A 23,911-nucleotide genomic window follows, 5' to 3' on the forward strand; every position below is an offset into this window, starting at 1 on the left:
AAAATTCATGAGAAAGAAAAGAAGGTCAGCATTAGTAAAATACAGGCCCTGGGCTGATGAATGAAAGGCCCTGCACAGCCAGCTCCACTGTCCTCTCCTTTGGGCCAGTACTCAGGCAGACTTTTCTAAGGGCTGCGTAGACTGGAAGCAGCCGAGTCTAATGCCTGCCCCGTGGCAAGCACCTGTACAGAACACTGCTCCCCCTCGCAGGCATGCACGCAACCAGAAAGGGAGGTCATGCCTGGAAAATCACTGAGTAGCCATCCAGACACTCTAGAAGCTACCACAGCCTGTCCCACTTCCATTGATTCCAGTCCTAAATTAGAGAGAAGGTAGTGGGTCACCACCATTGTCATTGTCAGTCTCCCTGGTCACGTGGGTCACTCACCCTACGTCTGCCAATATTCTTTGTGGAAGACAACAGAAACCCATAGTTTAACATCTTAGCACATGAAAACTTTTACTACATTGTAAACATAAAAGAGTATTATTTGAAACTGACCTCTTATAATTCTTATTGTCTCAGCAGATATCCGCCTCCAAAAAGAACTAAACAAAGAGAAAAATGGAGATTTGAAGGTTGCTTTTTCTGTTTGTTTTTTTATCCCAATTTCTTCTCAATTCCAGTTCTACTCAGTGCAGTACAAAAATAGTAAAATTCAAAATATTATGTTTTCTGGTAAATATTACTTAACTTCAAGCATAAAGTTCAGTAGTTTATTATGTAATGATTTAACAAAAACATTTCACATTCAAAAACTTTATTGTTTCTAAACATATCAGTGATTCAACCTTATTTCATAAAATAGCTTTTCTGAAAAAAACCATATTCGAAATAAATGCTTTACAACACTTATTACTTCTAACATTTTATTAAAAATAAGGCAACAGAGAGAAAATAACTTCATTTTCTAGAACTCAGATTGAGTATGTTTACAAATGGTTATAAGCATTACAAAGACTAGAAGCCAGAGAGAGGGCAACATTCCCATTATCCTAAGTCCTTAAACTCTAAAGAGCCAAAAAAGTGTACTCCCCAAATCCTAGGTCTGCTTCTCAGCTAACAACTTAAAAGTATCCAGGGAAAAAAGTCTCCATTTTGATTATGTATAAGAAACACCCAGAAACTTTGCAAAATTACCCATGTGCAGTGGGACCTCTGACCTATGCCTGCAAGCTTAGCATTGAGAGGTAGCAGAAGAAGATCAGGAGGTCCAGAAGTTCAAAGTTACCCTTGGTAACACACAAATATCTAGTCCCAGCCTGGGCTATATGAAGCCCTGTCTCAAAAAATTAATTAATCAATTAAAAATAAATAAATTAAAAATAAACAGTGTGGGAGGTGGTGCCATACATGTTTAATCCTAGCACTCAGGAAGCAAGGGCAGGTAGTCAGCCTGGTCTACAAAGCAAGGTTAAATCCCAGAATCCACACAGCAGGTTGTCCTCTGACTCCACAGGCATGCTATGGTTTGTACACACACAAACCCCAATAAAATAATGTTTTTTTAAAAAGCTCAGTGAAATGTACTTGCCACCAAGCCTGAAGACCTGAGTTTGATCCCTTGGACCCACAATGGTAAAAGGACTCCTGAAAATTGACTTACACACACACACACACACACACACACACACACACACACCGTTGGCACCCCCAACATAGATATTAATACACTAAATAAATAAATGTATTAAAAAATTAAGGAGTTTTTTGGTTAAATGTCTACAGTTACCCAGATATCAGCAGGAAAAGTACTAAGTAACTCAGTAAATCCACAAAGCCAAAAACCACAGCAAAATCTCCAAAACATTTCACCTATGCACATGAAAGAACTATGTGGAAAGACCTGAGCTTCTGTTTCAGAAACTTCAGATCATTCCATGCCCCCCAATCTCATGAGGCCAGGTACAAGCCTAACAAAAGGCTAAAGGTCTGGTTCTCCAGAAAAGGTCAGTTTCTAGACTGGAGAACACCAACAAGAGTAAAAGGCACTCTTAACCATACTCAGGTTGGATACATTAAGTAAGCATACTAAGACCTCACAAGATCTTTTGCAGAATCTGAACAGCTGATGCACTGGGGTGGGTAGGGTGGATGTGTTAGATACTTAAGGGACCTTACGCTCTTAACACACTGTCCTTTGATGCAGCTAACAGTCAGTAAGGCTCACTCAAATTACCACAAGCTCCCATCACCTCTTCCATCCACCTTCTAAAATATAAGCAGGCAGTTAAGTATTACCAGATGTCTGAAAAAGTATCCAAATAAAAGAATCGAGAACAAATAACTACTTGTAAAATCAAAAAACATATAACCAAAGATTATAAAAAACGAACAAAATATAACTATGGCAATAAAATAAAAAGATAGAAGGACTCAATTCCATTTCTGTTACTTCCTCCAGTCCCAAAACCTTAGTCACTCCATGAGAAAACACTAGACCAATTTGAATTGAGGGAGTCTATAACATAAATGCTGATCAGGCTTCAAACTTGAAAGTCATTGAAAAAGGCTAAAAACCTTCGTAAAGGAAGTACATAACCACCAAATGCAATGCAGTATCATAGCTTAGCTAGCCGACAGGAAAACTCTATGTGGTAGGAGGGGTAAAATCTGAAAAATGTCTGCAGCAAACAATACTCTACGAAAAGAATTTCCACTGCTTCTTTTGTGTGTGTGTTGGGACTAAACAACCCAGAGCCCCAAAGGCTGGGCAAATGTCCTGTCAGTAAGTACACCCACTCTCCAGAGTTAACTTCCTAGGTTTGATAAAGGGACTGTGACCACACGAAATGTTTGTACTGAGTGAAGCTTAGTCAAGAGTGTGCAGAGCTCTCTGTAGAATATTCCCACTCAAGTTTTCTTTAAGTCTAAAATTACTACCTAAGAAAGTCAAACTCTAAAGAGCGATTGTTGTTATCCTAAGACATCTAAGAGAAAATACTACACATGCAAAACACAAATGGCAAGCTTCTTAAAGAAATATTTAAAAATAAGAAATATACAGGATGTGGTGGCACAGGCCTGTGACCCCAGGAGGCTCACAACCAAGTTCAGGACTAGCCTTGACTACACAAAAAAACTCTGTCTCAGCAAAACAAATACAAAAGACAAACAAACAAACAAACAAAAAACCTAGAAATGATTCCTTTTAATTTTTTTTACTACTTTATCTCATTGTTAATCTCAGACTGATCTCAATTTTGTGAGCTCAAATAAGTAATCTCATATTTAAGTTTACATTAAAAAATTAATATTATTTGTTACAGTTTGTTCACTTACGTGTGTGTGTGTGTGTGTGTGTGTGTGTGTGTGTGTGTGTGTGTTTTAAAGGACAACCTGAGGGAGATAGTTCTTCCTTCTACTACTTGGTTCTCAGGTTGAAACTCAAGCCCCCAGGCTTGGCCACCATCTCACTGGCCCAGAAATAATTCTTAATACTTAAAAATAGGAGGGCTGGAGAGATGGCTCACCGGTTAAGAGCACTGACTGCTCTTCTAGAGGTCCTGAGTTCAAATCCCAGCAACCACATGGTGGCTCACAACCATCTCTCATGGAATCCGATGCCCTCTTCTGGTGTGGCAGAAGACAGTGACAGTGTGCTCATATATAATAAAAAAAAAAAAAAATAGGGAAATGAATAGGTAATAAGCAAAATGTTTTAAATAAAAAAATGTAAAAACATGACTGTGGATCACACCATTCCCCAACAAAATAAATGAATATTTTTAAAATTTAAAGTTAAAAATATAATCACAGCAATAAAAAAGCTTATCACAAAAAGATAAAAGCTACAACTACGTAATGTATTCATGAATCAGAAAAAGGAGATAAACAATAAGAAACAAGGAAAGGGGGTTGGGGATTTAGCTCAGTGGTAGAGCGCTTGCCTAGGGAAGCGAAGGCCCCTGGGTTCGGGTCCCCAGCTCCAAAAAAAAGAAAAAAAAAAAAAAAAAAAAAGAAACAAGGAAAGTTAAAGAGCCTACTAAAAAGGCCAATTATGGAAAACAGCTCCCAAAAGAACAAAATCAAGGGGGATATATATATATATATATATATATATATATATTTCAATTAAAAACTTCCCAGTGTGAGAGACTTTTAGATTAAGAAGGTCCACTAATAAGCTGTATGTGTAGCTCCATGGTGGAGTCCTTGCTGAGTACCCGTGAAGCCCTGAGTGTTGAATCCCCAGATAGAGGTGAGGGAGGGAAGGAAGGAGAAGGAGGGAGGGAGGAAAGAGGAGGAGAGAGAGAGAGAGAGAGAGAGAGAGAGAGAGAGAGAGAGAGGGAGGAGGGGGGGAGGGAACAAGTTCATATAATACCTATCACAAAAAGAACACAAGAGAAAATTTGATAAACTTCCAGAGAGGAGAAAAAGTGTCTTCATACAAATAAGCAAGAATCAGAGTGCTGGTGGGCCATCTGTGGCAGGCTTTTGATCTTAGCTACTCATGAAGCTGAGGCAAGACAATATAAAGTGTAAGGCCTTCCCTGAATTACAGTGAGTTCCAAGTACAGTTAGACACTATCTCACGTTTTTACAAAAGCCCAGATCTGGTGCTGAACACCTTCAATCCCAGCGGGCATGGATTCCTGTGAGGCTGAGGCTAACTTGGTCTACATAGTAATTTTCAGGACAGCCCCCTGTCTCCAAAAAAAGGAAAAAAAGAAAAAGAAAAAGGTATTACTGAAATGAGTAAGAAATCTTAAATGGAAATATAAATCACATATTTTTATATGTCAAATGGGGGAAGGGGGCACAGTAAGTGATTGAACCAGAAAATGTCCTAATTATTAGAAGAAATAAGCAGAAGTGTGTACGGGTTCTTTGGCTTAGTCTGAAATGACTCACGACAAGTAATATGTACACAACAGAGAGCAGCAGAGCAAATGGGACAAAATGTTAAAAATCGATGAATCTAGACCAAGGGAACATTGATACTTATTGCATTATTCGTTGAATGCTGAAAATTTTTAAATAAAATCTTAAAAACTATTTTCCTCCCATGTATTCTCTCTCAAGATGCCACTAAAGAATATTCCCCATGCAAATGAGGGAAAATAAACCAAGAGTATAGAAGATGTGCGGCATGAATTCTCCAGCAGTAGAAAAGACAGGAAAGAGACTCCCTAGGGTGGTAGTGAAGAGGGAGCCCAGGATGACCATTAAGTGCCAGATCCAAAGGGCAAGCGATTTAGGCTGGAGTTAGCCAAGAGTCTGAGCGAGATTTTATAGACGAAAACTAATGGACTATCTAGCTCATATCAGTGTCCTGAAAGAGTGAGAAAACGTGTGAAGAGTTAATGCATGGTAAACTCACAGAAAGCTAACAACAGAAATAATTATTACCTCCAAAGAAATAATTGTACAGGACACGACTGAATCCTGTACAGAATTTACACATTCATAATATAAACTTCCCGATGAAAATAAGACTGCGGTCTATTATAAGATATCAATAGGCAATGCTTACTATTGGTGAGCATTTAGATAACTAAAATATTATTCACATATTAGCACTGTATGTTTTACTGTGTAACTGACTCTTAAGTCATCTTTTGGATGAAGATGAGAAAAATTATTCTCTCTTTAGAGTCACACCACCCAATATCACATAATGCTGTGTAAATACCAGGCTTAGATGGGTTGTTATAAGGTTAAAAAACTAGGAGACATGGACTAAGTATTTATTTCAAATATTATCCTTTGAAAACCTAATGCATTCCCACTTTTGAATTTAAAAAGTCCTGAAATATTTCAAAGGACAGCATCTAGAGAGTGTACTGACAATCTGGGTATCCCCATTATCTCAGAGTCTCAAGGACTGGAAGACTTCCTTAAGAAAACACTGCTAGGGTGCACCTTTAATCCCAGCATTTGGGAGGCAGAGGCCAGCTTGGTTTATAGAGTTCCAAGATAGCTAAGACTCCACAGAAAAACTCTTCCTCAAAAAACAAACAAAAAAAATGTTGCTTAGCTAGGTATGTATTTGAGGCCAGTCTGTGCTACATAAGACAGTAACAACAAATAAACAAAGAAACACAGACAGACAGGCAGCTAGCTGGGGGAAGAAAGACAGATCACTGGTTAAGAGTACTTGTTCCACAATCATAGAGACCAAAATTAAGATCCCAACACCCATGTAACTAGCTGAGAGTCTCTGAAAACATCTACAACCACAGCTCCAAGGATTACTGGACAAGGATGACCTGTTGCCTGGATAAGCCCCAGGCTTGCTTCCAGACTAGGCCACCTGGACCTCAGAGTCAGGGATAGACAGACCCTCCTAAGGTATAAGCAAAGACGGATAGTAAACACTAGACACCCTCTTCTGGCCTCCACACATGCATAGATAAATAAATATTTTTAAAATACATTGATTTTTATGGTTGTTCCCACGTCTTCTAGATCTGTAAGACACAATATTAGCATTGGAGAGCTAGAGCAAGAAAAATATTTATAGGTTAAGGCAACTTTCCTAATTCTTTGGAGTTAAACCTCTCCCTAAAATTACATAGGAAGTTGTAAAGTGAAGATTAAGAACTGCCTAGGGGGCTGGAAAGATGGCTCAGAGGTTAAGAGCACTGTCTGCTCTTCTAGAGGTTCTGAGTTCAATTCCCAGAAACGACACAGTGGCCCACAACCATCTGTATTGAGATCCGATGCCCTCTTCTGGCCTGCAGGCATAGATACAGGCAGAAAGCTGTATGTTGTATACATAATAAATAAATATTGGAGGAGGAGGAGGAGGAGGAGGAGGGGGAGGAGGAGGGGGAGAGGAGGAGGGAGGAGAAGAAGGAGGAGGAGGAGGTGGTTCCTACTGAGAATATAACTCAGTGGTACAGACAACATGAGGCCAAAACTAAAACCAAATAACTCCTAAAACTTAGTTGCCTATGAAACATTAGATCAGATGGCGAAATACCTATTTCAGTTTTAAATGAAAAAAAACAATGAAAACACATCCCTGCCAAGCAGTGGTGGTGCTCACTGAACTGAGAAGACAGAGGCAGGAGGAGTTTGAGACCAGGCTGATGTACAGAGTTCCAAGACAGCCAGGGCCACACAGGAAACCCTGAATGGAGAAAAAAAAAAATCATATTAAGTGGAAAACTAGACCAGAAACTTCCTTAGATACTTTTGGGGGGGGGTTAAGAGAGGGGTTTCTTTGTGTACCCTTGGCTGCCCTGGAACTCAAGTCAAACTCAAGAGATCCACCAGCCTCTGCCTCCTGGCTGCTGGGATTAAAGATGTGCACCATAAATGATTAATTTATGTGAAATGGAATAAAGAAATTAAATAGTTTGTCTGCCAAACCCAGGAATACCAATAAATACTAAAGAAAAAATACAAACAATCCAAGTATCCATCATCATAAACTAACCTGATATTACCTCTAATAAGATTAAAAACTAATTAATCAAGCTTCTACCAGCCTTACTATCCCCAGATATGTGTATATGCATGCACACATACATGTAAGCAATAACTACAATTGAATGACTAAAGACAGATTGAAAAGCTTCACTTTTGAGTTTCTGTCATAGGAGATTGGCCACAATTCATAAATGAGATCTTAAGGAAAAACTTCCTCAAATCTAGGTCTATTTTTCAAACTTAACAAGTTCATTCAAAAATTTCAAATGTTATCATGTTAAAGAAAATTATTTATACAGGCTGACTTAAGATGACTTCTTCATAAGTCATATGACTTCATGTGACTTCAACCCCCAGTGTTATAAAATAGTAACTACTTTTGCAGTTCCTCAGGTAAGGAAGGATTGCTGAAGGGATGGAATGAACCTAAGTCTCAATTAACAACACTGGAAAATAGGAATGTAAAATGGCATCAGTTGAGGACATCGACCTTTGGGTAGCGTGAGTAACATCCCTTTTTGGTTTCGTTCTCTACCTTTTTTTAAAGATAGGATTCTTTGTATGTAGCCCTTGGCTCACGGAAGCCCTCCTGTTTCTGCCTCCTGAGTTTTGAGATTACAGGCAAGGGCTACCACACCCAACAAAAATCCCTTGTTGTGAAACTTTTTACCTGTCTCCTTTTTTTTCCTTTCTTTTTTTTCAGAGCTGGGGACCGAACCCAGGGCCCACTGAGCTAAATCCTCAACCCCTTTACCTGTCTCCTTAACCATCCTAAAATCAGACAGGGTAACGGCAAGAGAATTCAATCGTTAGAATACACTTGGCAGAGATTAAACAGCTAAACCTGTAAGAGCTTATGCCAGATCAGGTGCACTCTTCCAAGGAAATGCAGCACCCTTGTAACACTACTGTCACGGGTTCTGTCTATATAATGTCAGATGAACCACTGCACTCAAGTAAAGCTGAGAATTATCACAAAGACAGACACAAACTACTTAACTAGGAACCTGTTTAAAAAGTGGATGGATTAAGGAGGACTACTTTCAAATGGTAGCCCCCTCAACACTGATTAAGATTTACTTTTCAGCCAATAAGGCTTCAGTGTTTATTCATAAGCCTATTGATTTAAATGTATTTCCATTTAAATGTACTTAAATGTATGGAAATATGCTTGATCCTGGCTTCTACCGTTATTAACCTTTAAGAACACGTGATGAGATGGCTCAACTAGTAAAGAGACTTGAAGTTCAAGCATGGAAACTCGAGTCCAATGAGAGAACTGACTCCCTAGAATTATCTTCCGACCTCACCCTGCTTCCTCCTACACCCACACATATAAATGTTTTTAAAAAGTTAGAGGTGGGCTGGAGAGATGGCTCAGTGGTTAAGAGCACCAGCTGCTCTTCCAAAGGTCCTGAGTTCAAGTCCCAGCAACCACATGGTGGCTCACAACCATCTGTAATGTGATCTGATGGCCTCTTCTGGTGTGTCTGAAGACAGCTACAGTGTACTTATATATAACAAATAAATAAATCTTAAAAAAAAAAAAAAAGTTAGAGAATGCCAGGTGGTGGTAGCACACAACTTTAGGCCCAGCACTCAGGAGACAGAGGCAGGCAGACCTCTGAATTTGGGGCCAGCTTGGTCTCCAGAGAGAGAGTTCTAGGACAGCTACATGGAGAACCCTGTCACACAACAAAACAAACAAAACATAAAAGTTAAGAGAACAATGAAATAACTTTTTTTCTGAATTGCTTCAAAGAGTAGCCTAGCCTTTCCCAAGTAAAACCATTAAATTTAAGTGTATTATTGCACAATTTTAATTGTTGGTTCCTCGTTCAATAACTAATGTATTAGCTATCTTAAAACTGAAAACAAAACAAAACAAAAACAAAAAACGGAGCTACTTAACTTTTTCTGACATTCGAAAATGACATCAACTACAAATATCTTGGGTCCTACTCACAGAAACCCTGGGAATCAAGTGGCCTGGGGGCTGTATGAGGATATGCCTATTTTAAAGAAAGGTACGGAGAGCATGCTAAATTGGTGATATGCCTGCTTAGCATCCACAGAGCCCTGGGTTCAATCCCTCACACTGCATAAAAAAGATTTGAAGGCCAAGAAGACAGCTCAGCAGATAAAGGCACTTGCCAGGAACCCATATGGTAGGAGAACCAATTCTCATAACTTGTCTTCTGACCTCATGTAAGCTTGCACAAGAGTGCACGCGCACACACACACACACACACACACACACACACACACACCCCACATGAAAAACAAAACAAGTATGGTGGCACACAACTGTAATCCCAGAAGGTAGCTCAGCTGGTAAAGGGGACTGTTGTTGAGCTGATGGTCGGTGTTCAATCCCCAAGGCTCACACGACATAAGAGAAAACAGATCTCGGACTGTCTTCTGACCTCTACATGGCAGGCATACTTACATTCCCCACAAAAAATAAATAGATAAAAGTTTTTTGGTTACTTTTTTTTAAAGGGGTAAGAAAGATGGCTCTGTGGGTAAAAGCGCTTATGGAGCCTGACAACCTGAGTTCAAACCCGAAGACCCACTCCAAAAGGTTGTCCTCAGACCGCCACACGTGGAACTGAGCACTTGCATGACCACACACACACACACACACATACACACACGCACACGCACACCAAATAAATGTAAAACAAAAAAAGAAAAGAGTAATGGAAAAGCTGGGTGCGGTAGACCAGCACCCTCAATCACAACACTTAGAAGGCAGAGGCAGGCAGATCCGAGTTCAAGGCCAGTCTGATCTACAAAGAAAGTTCCAAGACAGTTATATACTACCCGGAGCAACCATATCTCAGGAGGAAAGGGGAGCCGGGAGAAAACACAGAGCAGAGTATGTCAGCACAAGCCTACAATCCTTGAGACAGTGAGACAGGAGAATTCCAAGTCCAAGGCTACGCATATGAAGACCCTCCAAATAAAAATAAAACACTAGCTTCAGACCAGTTAAACCAGTCTGTGTGACAGGTAAAAATTTCCTACTTACTAGCTGAGAAGTGCTCTACACCTGAACTTGGTCACAGCACTTTAGAGTTCTCCAAGGCTAGCTTTCACAATGGCAGTTCTTTGATATTACCTAGTCATGGTCTGATGTATAAATTCATTATTTCCCAACTTCCCCTTCCACTTTGAAAACGACTTAGTCTTTTCTTTGATGTGTTTCTATTCTCTGGCAAATCACAAGCAAAACCTCTACAACACTAATAAGCAAGCGAAGGCAGTTTCAGAAATTAGTATTTTACTGTTGATATCTTTCAAACCCACAGGTTTTGCTAATTATCACTGGAATCACATCAATACTCCTGTTAAGTATTTAGAAATAAACTGAAGCCAAACAAGTGGAAAGAAACGTGCTACTTTGCAGCAAGTAAGCACCTACTACCTACACTGCTTAAAACAAACAAAAACAAAAACAAACAAAAAACCCATCCTACTCTGTTAGACATCAATGCTTTCCAAACAAGTGTTTTTCCAGTGAACACAAAAAATTCCCAAGACAGATGTCAAGGGCATCCCCATTCACGAAGCAATAGACAAATTTGGGTTTTCCTATCACTAAAAGAGAGGAAACTATGTAACCAAGGAAAGCATACTTCCCAGCCTGAACTGTAGAATTAGAGGGAAAAATCAAACAGAAAAGTCAAGAGAGAACAACTTCTGAGAGTGAAGGTCAGGTTATTAGATTTACTCTGCACATTGGGAAGTTATTGAAACACTTTATGTAGACACGGAATCAGGAAATCCTAGAGCCTTTTGATTTGTCTTAAATCTCCTAACAAAACCATCTAAAATTATTTCCTCTGATCAGTTATACTCTTGAGTACTTCTATAAAAACCCACAAGGCCTACATGAAGCCCCCAATTTTTAAAGCTTATTGGAAATGTTCACTTGCGGGATATCCAAATCCAAGCTATATACATATCGGCCCAGATGTTGACAGAATCTCCACTCACATTTTCCTCCGAAATCTTTAGCTTCCTCTCACCTTCTTACTTCTTACTTCCAATAGTTGCCCTAAATTAGCAAGGCGAACGCCAAACGGAGAGTTAAGAACTGGTGGTGAGCATGCTTTTACTACTTACGTCCCTCATAGAAACCCTCAAATCCTGCTAGCAGGAACTGGCAAAGGGACAGCCCGCCTGGCCCAGGCTCTCCCCGCGATACAAAGGCACAGTGAGTGCCACAGCAGCCCGCGCCTCTGTGCCCTACACCTCTCTCCGCAAGAGAGGAACAAGACTTTCCGTGCAACCAGACCCAACCCTCAACACCCGCCTCCCACGTGGTCTTCTCCCTCTCGGAGCCCAGGATCCGACGCAAAGAATCAGACCCGCAAGTAAGCAGCAAGCACCGGGCAGACACACTGGTTCCTCCCTAAGGGCCCTGGGCGGTACTCATCCCAGGTTCCGGGGTCTCGGCCCGCGAGCCGACAGAACCCGAGCCCTCCACGCGAAGCTCGGGCGAGGGGACTTAGAGGCCGCGGAGAGGACTCGGCTGCCCGGCCCGGGGTCTGCATAGGATGGAGCCCCACCGCGTGCCGGCGGAGGCTGGGAGGCCGCCCCCTGCCGGCTGCCGCTCCGCGGCCCGGGCCGCTCCGGATTGCGCTGCGGCCCTCGCCTCACCTCAGGCTGGCGGCACGCAGGGACCGACGGTCGCTGAGCCCCTGCGCCGAGGTGTGCTGGGCGGGAGGCGACGCCGGCGGCTCGGCGATGGCTGACAGGCGCTCGGCAGGCCGGCCCGGCACCGGGGCCGAGGAGGGCGGGGCTTCGGCGGAGTGCCCCGCCCACGGCCCGCCCCCGCCCGGCCGCCCACCTCAGCCGCCCAGCCCCATTAGGTCCGCGCGCGTCCGGGGTTACTCCAGGCCGTTCACCTCCGACCCCACTCCGGGCAGCCGCGCGGTCTGGGCGCCAGGGGGTGGGGGCGAGGCGCGGGCTCCGGCCGGCGTCAGCCAATGGGCGCGCGGCGCGGGGCGGGGCGACGTGAGGCGATGCCGATGGTCCGAGCTCCGTTCTGCCATTCGGGGCCGAGCGGTGCGAGGGCGGGCGGGTCTGGGACGTGGTGGGTGCCCCTTCTGCCTGGGCGGGTTTGGGGCCAGCCCAACGGCTCCACCTCCCGGCGGAGAGCGGAGTGGAAGCCATGGTTCCGCTCGAAACTCCCGGCAAGGACCTGCTGGCGAGTAGCGCGGGAAGGGAACCCAGGGGAGCCAAGAGGTGCAGTCGGTGATGTGCTGGCCCTGGATGAACCGTAGCATTGCTAATCCTTATAAGGTCTAATAAGGTCCATGCCATGCCTGTTCACTGCCTTCAGATCAGTGCAGGCTAGTCAATGCAACTAATCCATCACCAGCCCCTTTGCTTAGCTCAAAACGAGCTGATGGAGTATTTCTGAAGAGAAGTGTTAGTAAAGAAAGTTTAGTGGGTAAGACAGTACAAAAGCAGCAGTCTCATGCCTGCCCTCAACAGTAAGTGCCAGGAATCCTGACTTCTTAGATTGCTTTACATCCTTTGCTGGGGTTGCTCCAAACCTTTGGAGGTGAAGCCAACAAATTTCTCTAGTATCACTTCACAGCAAGACTTTCATGGCAGTGTGTATTGAAGATTAGTGGTGATTGGAAGATTTTGAAAAACAACACAACCGGTGGGCATATGATGCTGTGACACTGAGAGGAAATCCTTTAGACAAGAATGGGGTGAGTTCTAACCTATTGCAAGAATTCCAAAGATCACCCAGAGTTCTTTTCCCAATCCTACACAAACCTGTGATGAAGACCAGGAAAGGTGCAGAAGAGAACACTGTGGCCACAGATTAGTTCAGTGCCAGAGGGCAAAAAGTGAAAAGGGTGGAAAACCACACCCCAGGAAACAAATTCTTAGATGGAAGCTACAACAGGAAGATATTAAGATTGGTCAACAGGAACAGTGGTGTCCCTTATTGCCATTAGGTGGCAGCTTCTCCAAGAATTTACCCACTCACTTCTGAAGTAATAAGGATTAGAAACAAATTGGAGAATTCACAGATTTTTACAAAACAGTGACCTATATTTTAACAGTAACTGTGTCATTGGGATAAATGTCAGCTGAACAAAGGAAATTCAAAGCTTTTGAAAAAAAGATAATTGAGCAAGACTTTCTGGTTTAACAAGACGTTCGACTTACTGACTAAGAATAATCTGGGAAGCTTTGCCTCTCCACAGTAGTGATCTCTGAAGCTGGCATGAAGAAGTGACCAAGTAAAAAGAATTAAAAATCTTAAAGTTGCCTCTTTTAACTTTTAAATGGTAGTCTCTCTCCCTAGGATTCTTAATGGTGTTGCTGTTTGTCAACTTTAGGAATACCACAGTAATGGGCTTACCCTCAAAAACTTAAGGACTGTGGGGTATAACCATTTGCCTAACATGTACAAATCCCTGGGATCCACCCTCAAGTGAGGTATTCAAATAGTCCTGCTCTCAAGAGAGCCAGTGAGTTGGCTCAGCAGGTAAAGGAGTTTGCCACCAAGCCTGAGGACCTAAGTACTATCCCAGCCCACACAGTAGAAGGAGAAAACTGAGCAAAGTTCACATGTACACTGGGGTATGAAAATGAGCCTCTGGAGAGATGGCTCAGTGGTTAAGAGCACTGACTGCTCTTCCAGAGGTACTGAGTTCAATTCCCAGCAACCACATGGTGGCTCACAACCATCTGTAATGGAATCTGATGCCCTCTTCTGGTGTGTCTGAAGACAGTGACAGTGTACTTACATAAAAAGAAATAAATAAAACAAATAAATAAATCTTTAAGAAAAGAAAGAAAGAAAATGTTTACCTACATACACATGCACAAAAACGCCAAAATAAAAGCAAACTATAAGCTATAAGAGAACACTTACACAGCAGAGGCAGGAGAATCAGGTCTTCAAGTTTGTACCTAGCCTGGCCTAGAAGATTGAAGAAAGACACAAAACAACAAAGGAACACTAAGAAGGAGTTAGGATAGCCCAAGACCACTTGCAAAGAATCTGCTATCAAATGCTAAGACACCTGAGTGGAGAATCGGTAAAGGGCTGTGTCTGTGAGACAGTAACTCCTAGAACTGGAACCATTTCTGAGTGTTATGCTGTTTGGGACAGGCCAAGACCTGCCCATCCTCCTGTAGGCTTTGTAGAGCTGGTCTCCATGAGTCCTTGCCACACAAGCTGTATGTCTGTAAGAGGTGGAGGAAGAAAGCCAAAGGGTGGAGAAAACATACTATACAAGACTAACAGGTGGAAGAGAAGAGGGGTGAGTGTGCATTCTAGATGCTGCAACTAGAGGTCCTTTCTGGACTGAATTATATCCCCAAAATCCAGTGCTGAAGTCCTACTCTACAGTACCTTAAGATATGTGGTGGGTAGAGATAGAGTCTTTAAAGATCTTATTAAATTAAAACATGATCATTTAGGGTAGACTGGAGTAAAATGTGACTGGTGCAATTAAACAGATGGTTGTTATGATACAGACGGACAGACGAATCTTTGAAGACAGAGAAGACAGTGATTGATGAACCTAGAAGAAATTTTTCAGAAGGAAATTAACAGTTGACATTTTGATTATGGACTCCTAGTCTCCAAAAAATGTGAAGAATTCTATATTGTTTCTGTAATGTGGTATTTGGTTTTAACAGCCCTAAAAGAATACAAGGCCTCTAGGTTTTGGGGTTGTTTTTAAAAAAAAAAAAAAGTCATGTCCCTACCCAAGAGACATGGAGATGACTCAGCAGCACTGACCACTCTTCCAAAAGACCCGGGTTCAAGTCCCAGTACACACGTGGGTGGAGGCTCACACAGTCTAATTCCACACTAGGTCCTCTAGACACTGAACATATCCAGTTCTGACACCCTCGTCTGGCCTCTTCAGGTACTAGGCATATATGCGGTGCATAACAACATGCAAGGAAAACACTCACACAGATAAAAATTATTTTTAAAAGGAGATTGTGTAAAGAAAATGCCAGCTCTTTCTGTAAATGGCCTCAAGTGACCTGTGAAAATGGTTCACTACTCTCTTGACCCAGAAAAACCCTACAAAAACATGCAAATCAAGAGGTTCAAATCACTGTGTTCACTTTAAGAAGGTGAAAGTGTCCAGGCCATCAAGGATATACATATTCCAAAAGCCACCAAATACCTGAAACATGTCACTTTAAAGAAACAATACGTGCCCTTCTAGCTGAATAATGGTAGAGTCTGTAGGTCACCCAGACTGAACAGCGGGACAGGACAAAGAGTGTAGCTCAAAAAAAAAAAAAAAAATGTTGACTTTTTGCTGCACATGCTTTAAACTGCAGAGACGTATGAACGTAAGGGTTTAGATGTAGGGACTCTAGACTCTGAACATACCCAGCTGAACCAAGAGTCTACAATGAAGCAACAACTTTACACAGCCACCCCACACGTGACTCCCCTGCCACACAGCAATGAGCCTCACTGAGAAGGAACAAATTATTCCCCAGAAGAAACTGAAGAGACAAAAACTTATGACATGGGAATAAATTCAGCATGAATAAATGAAAGTTTATTTTAAGAAAAGGAAACAGCACAGTGCATGCCTGTAATCTAAGCACACCGGAAACTGAAGCAGGAGGACTCAAGACAATCCTTGGCTATACAGCAACTTTGAGGCTAGCTAGACTCCAAAACAAAACTATTAAAAATGAAGCTGTATTGAGAGAGGTACAGAGTGATCCTAAGCATCCCAGCTGCCTTTGTTGATCTCTTCCCCTATGTTGAACAAGTCTGAGAGATCCTTGTTTCTACAATGATAACAATCTATGTGGGAAGACAAAAATAGCACTCTTTTTTATGTTTTGTGTTTTTGTTTTTGTTTTGTTTTTGATACACAGTCTCTCTGTGTAGAGCTGGCTGTCCTGGAACTCGCTCTGTACACCAGGATGATCTCAAACTCACAGAGATCCTCCTGCCTCTGCCTCCTGAGTGCTGGGATTAAAGGCATGTGTCATCATTGCCCAGTTAAAACTAGCACTCTTAGACAGCACCTGTATCTCACTCCTTAGATGATAGCCATGTAAATTTGTAAAGGGCATAGATGAGAGAATAAATTCTCAAAAATAGATCAACCCATATATATCTAAATAGTATATTAGTATTTTCCATATAGTTCCATTTGGCAGTCATTTCTGCTTGCGATTAGAGCAGTATTTTTCAAGGTATGTTCCACTGACTGCCTGTACTAGGAACACTGAGTGCTTGTTTAAAGTGTAGATTCCTGATGCAGCAAGATGGCTCAACCTGTGAAAGTACTTGGCACTAATCATGATGACCTGACTTTGATCCCCAGGTCCTACATGTTGGAAAATAGAATTAGAACAACCTCCCACAAGTTATGTGACTTCTGCATCAGCGCCATTTCATGTTCATACCCATGTGCACGCACAAACACACACACACACACACACGTATGTATGTATGTATGTATGTATGTATGTATGTATGTATGTATGTATGATTTTTAAAAAGAAAAATATAGACTCATTAAAAAGGAAACCTTGGGGGGTTGGGGATTTAGCTCAGTGGTAGAGTGCTTGCCTAGGAAGCGCAAGGCCCTAGGTTCGGTCCCCAGCTCCGAAAAAAAAGGAACCAAAAAAAAAAGGAAACCTTGGGCTGGAGAGATGGCTCAGTGGTTAAGAGCACTGACTGCTCGTCCAGAGGTCCTGAGTTCAAATCCCAGCAACCACATGGTGGCTCACAATCATCTGTAATGAGATCCGATGCCCTCTTCAGGTGTGTCTGAAGACAGCTACAGTGAACTTATATATAATAAATAAATCTTAAAAGGAAAAAAAATGAAACCTGGTAGTTGTTCCCACGTAAGCTTGATAACACAAGTTTAGTATTTGGCATTATGGTTCCCCTGTCTGTTGCTAGAGTGTCTTGTTGAACAACAATGCCTCCAATTAAGACAACAATCTTCATGTCAGGCTTGGGTTGAATTAAAGAAGGAAAGAGCTAGTACCATGTAGTCCTGGAGCTGGTAGAGCTCAGCAGTAAAGCATCTGCCTAGCATGCAGGAGGCCCTGAGTTTAATCCCAGTTCCACAAAAGGGAGGGAAAGGAAAGAAAGTGCCTTAATGGAAATGCAGCCTCATAGGTAAAAATTCCCAGATATTAGCTGAGTATGGTTGCAAAAACTGGTAATCCCAGCACTCTGGAGGCAGTAGCTGGGTCACAAATTTGAAGGCAAGCTAATCTGCAGAAAGGGTTTGAGGTAAGCCAGGGCTACATAGTGAGACCTTGAGTAAAATAAAATAAAAGTACCATTTTGGAGTGACCCCTAATATTCACAGTCTGACATGGCTTCTAGCATTTGCCACAATTGTTCTTATACCTTTCCTCTGCTGTCAGATTTATTTTCTTTTAAGATTTATTTATTTATTATATGTAGGTACCCTGTAGCTGTCTTCAGACACACCTGAAGAGGGCATCAGATCTCATTACAGATGGTTGTGAGCCACCATGTGGTTGCTGGAATTTGAACTCAGGACCTCTGGACGAGCAGTCAGTGCTCTTAACCACTGAGCCATCTCTCCAGCCCTGGTGTCAGATTTATAATTCCTCTTTTTTTTTTTATTTTAATCTTTTAGTCCTTGGAAGTCTTGGGGCTAGAGTGATGGCTCGATGGTTAAAAGCACTGACTGCTCTTCCTGAGGATCATGGTTCAATTCCCAGCACCTACATAGCAGCTCACAACTGTCTGTAACTCTCAGTTCAAAGGCTTCTGAGAACACACACACACACACACACACACACACACACACACACACACACACATATTCAGGCAAAACACAGATGAATATAAAATAAAAATTAATTTAAAAAAAGAAAGAAAGTCTCATTTTCTTCCATTTATCTCTTTCCTATGCATCCTAGCAGCAGCATCCTACCAGCACAAAGTACACTATTTTAATTCTGCTTTAATTGTGTATGCATACCGAAGACAGTATCCTATAGTTTACTATAGGCCAGGCATAGATACTAGTTACTGCTTCATTGATTGAAATAAAGATTAGCACTAAGCAGAAATGACACAGGCCTTTAATGCCAGCACTTGGGAGGCAGAAGCAGGCAGATATCGGAGTTTGAGGCCAGCCTGCTCTACAGAGTAAGTTCCAGAACAGCCAGGGCTACACAGAGAGACCCTGTCTCAAAACAAAACAAAACAACAACAACAACAAATAAACCAAAAAAGAAAAAAAAGACAGAAGGGGTTGGGGATTTGGCTCAGTGGTAGAGCACTTGCCTAGCAAGCGCAAGGCCTTGGGTTCGGTCCTCAGCTCCGAAAAAAAAAAAAAAAGAAAAAAAAGAAAAGAAAAAAAAAGACAGACAGAAAGGAAGGAAGACAGACAGACAGACAGACAGACAGACAGACAGACAGACAGATTAGCACCGTACCTGGGAGGCCACTGTGCTCTTGATCTCTGCCTATCAGTCTTCACTTTGCCTTTGGGAGACAAAGCCTCCAGTAAGTTACTTAGCAGCTCTATTGATAATCAGAATTCAAGAAAGTCAGCCCCTTGCCAAAAACTGTGGCTCCTGTTGTAAGATAAAAGGCACAAAGGCCTAATCTGAACACCAGTCCCTTTGCCCTGGTCAAGCATTCAGGTTTATCCAGAGTCTTTTGGAACCTCACACCATAAGGTCAGAAAATCTCCTCAGGGAGGCCTCTTTATAAGACTGGTCCTGGTGTCGAAAGGCAAGATTCCATTGCATAATGAAGGGCAGTGTTTATACTGAGACTGCCCACGGTGTTTTCACATGGACACTAGGGCTTCCACAGTCCCAAACACTTCCAGGCCCTAGTTGTATTTTAGGCAGTCCCACATTAGTTTTTCCCTGCATGAGACCTGTACCCAGGGTATGGTGTGTGTGTGTGTGTGTGTGTGTGTGTGTGTGTGTGTGTGTGTGTGTGTGTTATAAAGTGCATACATATACATGCATGTACACCCATACTTCAAAACACCTGGAGAAATGTTAAAGACTTTTTTCTTAAAGGCAGGAAAATAGGTTGATTTATTTAATTGTTGCTTAGTTCTGGGATTCTGACCTTGTGTTACGCTACTTTACAACCTACACTCCTCATTCTCCTACACCATGAAAGGCTTCCTGTCTAATTATTTCCCTCCCCTGTCATTACCTCCTGCTTAGATTTTTCCAGTATCTCTATTACCTCTATATCAGACTTGAGATTTTCCTGCTCGCAGGTTTAGGCATTTGTCTTCCTTAGATACCCTCAACACCGCATTGCTGCTGTTGCACACGACGCACAGTAAATCATAAATGTGCAGTCCTTACCATCAAGAAACACTGATTCATCACTCAACTTCTTTGTATCCTTTTCATTCCTTCAGCCTTTACTTTTTGTTTTATTTTGTTTTGTTTTACCAGATCTCAGTGCCCCTGTCTTTAAGGAGAAAACTACTGATAAGTAGCCTAGACATACAGTAGAAAGCTAGCGTCCTGGGCATCTGTGGACCCCCTGAGCCAACTTGACTGATTAGCTTAATGAAAACAAAGGACAATGACAATCAAAAGTAAATACAAGGGAATGTCGCTTAAATCAATGAGTGAGGTGCCCGTAATCTCTTAAATAGTCGGTACAAACTGAGAATTGATTCTTAGGAATCTAAGCCAAGGACAGGGGAAGCTTCTGTTGTGCTACAGATTATTTAAAAACAAGACACAAAAAAGACCCTGAGCTCTTTAATCAGAGACACCAAGCCTAAAATCCTGAGCCAGTCACTAATTAGTTTTGTCGTTAATTAGACTGTGAGGAAGTGACTCCTTTCTGTGTCTGTTTTCTTGACTACACGGTCGACTCTAGGGTGATATTTGGATGAAACAGAGACAAAATGGAAAGCCCCTAGTACAGAACTTGGGACACGGGAGGCACACAGACAAGAGCACTTGCTCTTCTCTCCCCAAGCCCCCTTCACCCATTTTCTATGAGCACTTAGGACAACTTGCCCTATGGATGCCCTATTGATTCAGAAGTTCCATGCCATTAAGGTCTATGGTATTAATTCAGAATGGCAGAGCATGTGTGAAAACCAAGCAGCATGATGACTCCCTTACCCCTGCTGGGAGAGAAGGAGGAAATGTCCATGATCTAAGGTTTTGGGATCAACCAAAGGCATCCTCAGTCTCGCCTCATGTCCTACTGAGACAGTTCTTTGACGCTTTGTCAAGGTTATGAGACCGGGAGCTGAGGAGATGGATCAGTAGTTTAGAGCACCTGTTGCTCTTGCAGAGGACACAGTTGGACTCCTAACACCCAATGGTGGTTCACCACGACCCATGACTCCAGTCCCAGGCCCTCAGATGCTCCCTTTTGACCTCCGAGGGCACCAAGGATGCACGTATATCTATATATGCAGGCAAAACACTTGTACATAAAATGAATAAATCTAATAAAAAGTTAAAAAGAATATAGAACAAGTATATGCTACAAGTAGAATTATTACTGAAAGCAACGTCTTAGAAAAATAATTTACTATAAATAGTCAAACTGGACATAACTTACATGCCCTCTAGCCCAGCTTCAGCCTTTGCATTTCTACCCTGGGAAACCTTCAAATAAGGTCCAGGAATATTACAGCAATAAAGTATTTAAATTGTGCTACACTCATATGCTGAAATATTATAAAGCAGTAAGTACAAACAAAAAGTTGCTACATGAAACATTATGAATCAATTTTAAAATTAGTACTGAGACAAAAAAAAAAAGATAAAGCCAGTATGGTGGTCCATGCCTTTAAGCCCAGCACTGAGGAGGTAGAAGCAAGTGGGGTCTCTGTGAGTTCGAAGCCAGCCTGGTCTAAATATTAAGTTCCAGGATAGCCAGGGCTCTATAGAGAGACCTCTGACTAAAAACAAAAACAACAACAACAACAAAACTTTTTTTTAAAAAACCTTAAATAAATAAACAAAAAAGAATACTTAGTTTTCTTATTTAAAAAATAGGAATGGTGATAGGGCCTTAATTCTAAGATGCAGAGGCAGGCAGATCTCTGTGAGTCTGGTCTGTATACCGAATTGCAAGACAGTTGGGACTACAAAGTGAGACACACTCTCAATCAATCAATCAATCATCAATAGGCTTCCTCTTCCTGTAAACAGCCAGAGGTGACCTGTGAAGATGGTTCACTACTTGACCCAGAAAACCCCACAAAATCATGCAAGTCAAGAGGTTCAAACCTTCGGGTTCACTTTAAGAACACCTGGGAAACTGCCCAGGCCATCAAGGGCATGCATATCCACAAAGCCACTAAGTATCTGAAGGATGTCACTTTAAAGAAGCAGTGTGTGCCATTCCGGCGGTATAATGGTGGAGTCAGTAGGTGCACCCAGGCCAAACAGTGGGGCTGGACACAGGGACGGTGGCCAAAAAAGAGTGCTGAATGTTTGCTGTATATGCTTAAAAATGCAGAGAGTAATGCTGAACTTAAGGGTTTGGATGTAGATTCTCCAGTCATTGAACACATCCAGGTGAACAAGGCACCTAAGATGGTGTAGACGAACCTACAGAGCTCATGGCCGGATTAACCCATACATGAGCTCCCCCTGCCACACTGAGATGCTCCTCACTGAGAAGGAACAGATTGTTCCACAGCCAGAAGAGGAGGTGGCACGGAAGAAAAAGATATCCCAGAAGAAACTGAAGAAGCAAAAACTCGTGGCATGGGAATAAATTCATCATAAAATAAGTGCAGATAAAGTAAAATAAATAAATAAATAAATAAATAAATAGGCAAAATCTGAATGAGAACAAAGTATTATGACTCATATGTATGAAGGTTGCTAGGATGAAGTGAAGCCCATTGCTTTTTATTCCAACCTAAAATTTTTAATAGGAAATTATTTTTAAAACAGGCAGAATTCATCTGTGGTGATAAGAATCAGATAATAGTTATTCCTAAAGTGGGCATGGTAGCTTATGTCTACAATTCCCCCCCACACTCCCCCCCAAGGGAGGGGTAGGGCTGTCACAAGTTTTAGTTTGGCCCTGTCTCAAAAACTAAACTAAGCCATCAAAAGGACTGGTGAGACAGCTCAGCAGGTTAAGACACTTACTGCTAAGCTTGGCAAACTCAGTTCAGTTCCCAGAATCCACATGGTGGGAGGACCGAAGCAGTGAAGGCACAAAGATGTTAAGGAACTTGCTTGGTCAGGTAATTACTGGACCTCAGCTAGAGCCTTTGAAGGCCTCCTGGCTTCTGGGCCCTCTCCCAGGCCTGCTCTGACTGTTTATTCCTTCTTTCCTACTCTCTTCCAGACATCACATCACAACTGGACACATCATCTCTACCACTAGAAATGTGGGCTTCATTATAGTTTTGAGTCTCTGTTCCATGGTTGTGGCATGCTTCAACATTCATTTTGACTTCAGGGCATCCCTATGAGTAGGTTTAATCCCTGGTAACACACACACACACACACACACACACACACACACACACACACACACACACACACACACACACACAGTGGAAGAAAGAAAAGAAGACCGTCCAAGAAAATTGCAATTTCATCTCTGAACATACATGAGATTGCTTTGGGGGAAAAAATGAGATTTTCCACCACCTAGGATACAGAAGACTTCAGATTCATTCCTTCCTTTGCTGCAAGGTGGCAGCACTGTCACATGGCAGCTACAGAAAATTTTAAACAGCAGAGAATGTGTCAACACCATAGGGAGTAGAGAATCGCGTGATCAGGGAAAGGGAACAGTCAACAAAGATCGTGAAACTCCAGGAAAGCAACGGAGCCCTTTAGTCTGCTCTCCTGTGTTGAGAGAACCAAGAAACTGTGGCAGAGGAAGACGGCAGGCCTGGAGAAGATTTGCAACCAGCACTTCCTTTATTCCTTCCTTATTTTAGCCAACAAGTTGTCCTTCAGAGATCTGCCTTCCATTAATGTTTCCCCACCAAGACTTTGATGCTTAGTTTGGCCAGATTTCAAGTTGTATTGATGTGTCAGAACACAGGGTGCTATTTAAAGTGTGATTCGATTACAGTATCACGAAGCCCCTTATGGAAAGTCCTTTGAACCAGTCCTTTATGAGATTATCAATCACGTAACTCAAGAGTTTCAGCCTTCAGAACTTTCTCTGGCGTAGCTAAGTCCACGTTGGCTTCAATGAAGCAGGTTTTCAGTTGATAGAAATGCTGTGGAGACTCTGGACATTGACAAATATCTAATTAGATCTTTTCCTTCTTTATGATCTCACCTAGCTATGCCATCAAGAAGTCTTTATAGTAGTGCCTAGTAGTACATGCTTGTAATCCCCAATCTTATGAGGCAGAAGCAAAATCAGGAGTCAAGGCCAGCCTGGTATAGAGGATGAATTCCAAGAAAGTCTGGACTATATGGGAAGATCTCTTTTTTAAAAAAGTCTTTAGAGCATAATACTAATTATATACTTTTGCTAAGAGATACAATTTGGGGGGAATGAAT

General features: G+C 42.0%; 1 protein-coding gene and 1 pseudogene across 1 annotated transcript in view; one reads left to right on the forward strand and one right to left on the reverse strand.

Moving 5' to 3' along the window:
- The window catches only part of Acaca (acetyl-CoA carboxylase alpha), a 259,500-nt gene that overhangs the window by 195,429 nt on the left and 40,160 nt on the right, over window positions 1-23,911 (reverse strand). Inside the window, exon 2 of the mRNA XM_032914502.1 lies at window positions 503-549. Coding sequence (XP_032770393.1) covers window positions 503-549 — 47 coding nt within the window. The remainder of the gene's footprint in view (window positions 1-502; window positions 550-23,911) is intronic.
- LOC116909076 lies at window positions 12,564-22,145 on the forward strand (annotated as a pseudogene).

The sequence above is a fragment of the Rattus rattus genome, chromosome 9, assembly GCF_011064425.1.
Source record: "Rattus rattus isolate New Zealand chromosome 9, Rrattus_CSIRO_v1, whole genome shotgun sequence".
In the NCBI taxonomy this organism is placed as follows: Eukaryota; Metazoa; Chordata; class Mammalia; order Rodentia; family Muridae; genus Rattus; species Rattus rattus.